This window comes from Olea europaea, unplaced genomic scaffold, assembly GCF_002742605.1.
Source record: "Olea europaea var. sylvestris unplaced genomic scaffold, O_europaea_v1 scaffold10365, whole genome shotgun sequence".
Taxonomy (NCBI): domain Eukaryota; kingdom Viridiplantae; phylum Streptophyta; class Magnoliopsida; order Lamiales; family Oleaceae; genus Olea; species Olea europaea.
Window position 1 is genome coordinate 1 of NW_019227700.1, and position 4,408 is coordinate 4,408.

Below are 4,408 nucleotides of genomic sequence, written 5' to 3' on the forward strand. Positions count from 1 at the left end.
AATCAGAGTCCTAAAGCTTTTGTTATTGGTTCAGTATACATGCTTCAGATGCCACTAATTTTTTTTTTAATTTTTAATTTTTATTTTATGCAAGTTAAGTGCATAAGATATATTTTTTTCCTCTTCCACTTTCAATGCACATGCCTCTGCCACTCACTCTACCCAGTTAACCCTACCACCAGGCAGCTCTTTGTACATAAGTCCTGTTCGAGCCCCATTTTTGGGGGAAAATAGGTTTTGGAATGGTGATTATTTGGAGAATGTGTGGCTAAAAAATAGAGAAAAATTTTGGGTTTACATATAAAATTATTTTATGGGAGAATGTGTGGTTGAAAATGAATTTTAGAAAAAAATGAGTTTTGGGAAAAATGGAGCTCAATCGTAGGCATTGTGTTGACTCACTGAAATGTACATTGCAATTTTGTACTGAGGTTCCCATTTTAAGCAACCGATTGGAGGTTAAGATAAGATCGACTTTTTCTACTCTTGCACTTTCGGAGTTAAGACATATACATGGCAATTAAAGAATAATCCTCCGGTTACTCTACTTTTGTTGTCTATGTTTGTTTTTTGGATTTTTGAATTATTATTTTCCTTATAAATTGATAGTTAAATCAAATTTCATTTATTTATTCAGATGACATGTTAGTAGGCACTCAAACACATTTATGATTGTCGGGATGTTATTGTGAATGAGAGTTATATTTATTTCCTTGCAGCTACAACTACAATCTTTAATGGAAACCTTGAGTTCAACAGAACCTCACTACATCAGATGTGTGAAGCCAAATAATGTTCTCAAGCCCGCTATTTTTGAGAATGTGAACATAATGCAGCAGCTGCGATGTGGTGTAAGTATATATTGGTGAAACGTCATTTTACTGAAATTATCAGTTTGGCCTAACAAGCAGACTAACTTTAGTAAGTTTTTTCATTTTCCTTATGACTGAATATGTGCTAAAATTTTCTTCACATCATTCTAGGGTGTGCTCGAAGCTATCAGAATCAGCTGTGCGGGATACCCAACTAGACGCACTTTTGATGAGTTTCTTCTCCGGTTTGGGGTTCTTGCTCCAGAAGTTTTGGGAGGAAAGTGAGTTGTTTTTTCTTCTTTGGCTTCATATCTGTATGTACTTGGGGCTGCATTTGTCTTCTATCCATCTTCTTCTGGCATTAGCTTTGCTTTATTGGCGTCGTTTTTGTATGAGCCATAAAATATTCTCATGCAGCTCCGAAGAGAAGGTTGCATGCCAAATGATTTTAGACAAAATGGGATTGAAGGGCTATCAGGTACATTTGATTCCTGTATGTTAAATTGTTGAATTATAGAAGACTTATGTTGCTGGATAGTGGGACTTCAAAGAATGTTTTGTACGAGTGCTAATTATTGCCTCTATAAATTTTAATTTTCCCTCATCAGAATTCTGAAGATTGCGTGACTGGTAAATTGGTATTGGTTATGTACCTCATAGAATCTACTTTTAACACTTATTTCACAGTTGGATATCCAGTTTGGACTTTATGATCAACTTTGTTCATGGCCTTGCATTCTCGGGGCATGGAATCCATTGCTTTTATATTCTTTCATCAAAATTGTTCTTCTCCATGCATTAAAAAGTGCCTGGTTCTCTAAATCAGCTTTTAATGTTTATGGTGATGCTAATGACATTTGAATAGCATTTCCTAATTTTTCCCTGCCAAACATGTGAGAAGATAATGATTGATTATTAAACTGTTTTTATATGGGTATAGCAGGAAGTAGAAGTATCATTTAGAAAGTTTGACTTTTGACGTGTTGCTATTCTATTGGCTATAACAACTTCCTGGAGGCAGGAATATAGTTGATTGACTTTCATCAATTTACCAATGCTGTAATGGAGTTTCCTTTCTACTTATTCATATTGTATGCCTGGATTTGCAGTTAGGCAAGACAAAGGTCTTTCTACGAGCCGGTCAGATGGCTGAGCTAGACGCAAGGAGAGCAGAGGTTCTTGGAAATGCTGCCAGAACCATTCAAAGGCAAATTCATACTCACATTGCACGGAAGGAGTTCATCTCATTGCGCCGAGCGGCCATTCAATTGCAGTCATGTTGGCGAGGTATCTCTCAGTAATTATGTATTTAATTTCTACCTCATTCTTAGCTCAAGAGTAAGTACTTCTAGATATGGAAACAATGTACTAGTTCTCAGAAATGTAAAAGAGTGACTAGCAATTTTGCAGACTAGATTATTGAGTTCCTAAGTAACTTAATGGCGAAATTGAATTTGCATATATGCCTTGTACAATAGACAAGGATTTCACTGGGTTAGCTCATTGCAAAGTGTGAGCTTGCAAGCCCTAGGAAATGGTGCATGAACTCCTTGATTTGGTGTGTTGACGCTTTCTCGGATTGAAAAGGTTTTCCATTCACACACATATATAATTGCAACACATTGACAGTTGTATCGTGTTTGTGTAGCTTTTGAAGGATAATTTGAAAAGATAATCCCTGATGAGTGGCAATTTGCTTACATATCTCATTTTGATGAGATCTTATTAACTGCTTCATCTGGCAGTTAAGAAATTCCTGGCACAAATTGTAACTCTTGTTCTTCTTTGGTCATTTAGCTATTGCGGCTTGCAGACTTTATGAGCAATTGCGTCGTGAAGCCGCAGCTCTATATATTCAGAAAACTTTCCGATGTTACATTGCTTGGAAGTCCTACTTAACCTTGCTGGATTCTGCTATTATATTGCAAATGGGCATGCGAGCAATGTCTGCTCGAAATGAATTCAGATTCAAGAAGCAGACCAAGGCTGCAATAAGAATTCAGGTTAACCGAAAATCCTTTTAAGGTTTCGTGGACTTGGAGAATGTAAGATAATAGATCTCATATCGAATTTTGATCCTTCCATTTGTCTTTTGCTTGCAGGCTCATGTTCGTTTGCACAGAGATTATTCTTACTACAGAAGTCTTCAGAAGGCTGCTATTGTTACTCAATGTGGTTGGAGGCAACGGGTTGCTAAGAAAGAGCTCCGAAAGCTCAAAATGGTTCTAGCTCTATTCTTCATGTGCTTTCATCCCTGTGGAAAAATGTTATTAGTTTGCATAATTACGTTTGTGCATTGACTCAGGCTGCGAGGGAAACAGGAGCCCTCAAAGAAGCAAAAGACAAGTTAGAAAAGAAAGTAGAGGAGCTTACATGGCGCTTACAGTTCGAGAAACGATTGAGGGTAAACTTGTTTAGAGAGTTCGTTTCTGATTTACTGAACTCGACTATCACCATGCTCCTTATCTTTTGTCTGTCGAATGCAGAGTGAGTTGGAAGAGACAAAAGCACAAGAAATTGCAAAGTTACAGGAGGCATTGCACTCAATGCAAATACAAGTAGAAGAAGCAAATGCTAGAGTAATAAAAGAACAAGAGGCAGCACGAAAAGCAATTGAAGAAGTTCCTCCAGTTGTTAAAGAGACCCCAGTTATGGTTCAAGACACGGCAAAGATTGACGCATTAACAGCTGAGGTAGAGAGTTTGAAGGTAAGAACCTTACAGTGGACTGGAATCATTACGTGACAACGGAATATTGGCATACGCTACTGTGTCACCAGACTGCTATATTTGGACATATTAGCATAATTTCTTTACTTAATTAAGATATAGACTCTCCCAAAGAGGACCAAGTGCAAATTTCAACAACGTATGCTTCACCTTCAGAGATCCCAGTAGACTAGTTAGTGTCTGATATTTCCATCGTCAGATATATACAGAGCATTTAACTGTTATTTAGGCTTTTCTCTTCCCATAAAAATGACTATTTTCCCCTTGAGAAAGCACTATAGATGTATCTTTTGAGAGGGTATCCACAAACATGTAGCAGATGAACTCATTGACGAGTCTAAGTTTACAAGTCTCTACAGTTGTGAAAAAGTCAAGATCCTAGTCATCAGAACAGCATAGAAAATAGACTCAGAGAACCACTGGTATGACAAACTTCAATAAATTGTACAGGCCTTGCTGCTACCAGAAAAACAGGCTGCCGGAGAGGCTAGAAAAGCTTGTGCTGATGCTGAGGCCAGAAATATGGATCTGACTCAAAAGCTTGAAGAAGCAGAAGGAAAAGTTCATCAGCTTCAAGAATCTGTACAGAGGTTTGTATCCATAAATTGGAAATTAGAATTCAATGAGAATTATTTTTCTTATCCACTATATAGGAGGGAACCTACCACCCATCTCGTCTGTGTTCCTGAGGCTTCCTTTTTGTGATTATCTGTACTTAATGTTGAGAATCCAAAATAACTTGCCTAATCTTGGAGCAGCAATGACCAATTTTTCTCTCGAACTAGCTTATGTTTAGTGCTCAAGTTGCATGTAAACATGTTTACACATGAAACTACTCTCACACCTCACCCCCACCCCCCCACCCCC

The 4,408-nt window shown here is 37.7% G+C and overlaps 1 protein-coding gene across 1 annotated transcript; it reads left to right on the forward strand.

Annotated features, from left to right (window-relative positions):
- Positions 1 to 717: 717 nt before the first annotated feature.
- Positions 718 to 4,261, forward strand: LOC111372834 (myosin-17-like). The gene is made up of 9 exons (XM_022995249.1): positions 718 to 851; positions 984 to 1,093; positions 1,230 to 1,290; positions 1,922 to 2,099; positions 2,610 to 2,815; positions 2,915 to 3,034; positions 3,118 to 3,216; positions 3,299 to 3,520; positions 3,992 to 4,261. Exons 1-9 carry the CDS (start codon positions 738 to 740, stop codon positions 4,244 to 4,246), a joined length of 1,365 nt encoding a protein of 454 aa, XP_022851017.1. The 5' UTR covers positions 718 to 737; the 3' UTR covers positions 4,247 to 4,261.
- The last annotated feature ends 147 nt before the right edge of the window (positions 4,262 to 4,408 follow it).

Bases quoted from the DNA above. Each gene is read 5' to 3' on its own strand.
- LOC111372834 (XM_022995249.1), top strand. From the start codon at position 738: ATGGAAACCTTGAGTTCAACAGAACCTCACTACATCAGATGTGTGAAG. The intron at 1,094-1,229 runs GTGAGTTGTTTT...ATTCTCATGCAG, and splicing joins CCAGAAGTTTTGGGAGGAAA to CTCCGAAGAGAAGGTTGCAT. The intron at 3,035-3,117 runs GTTCTAGCTCTA...GCATTGACTCAG, and splicing joins AGCTCCGAAAGCTCAAAATG to GCTGCGAGGGAAACAGGAGC.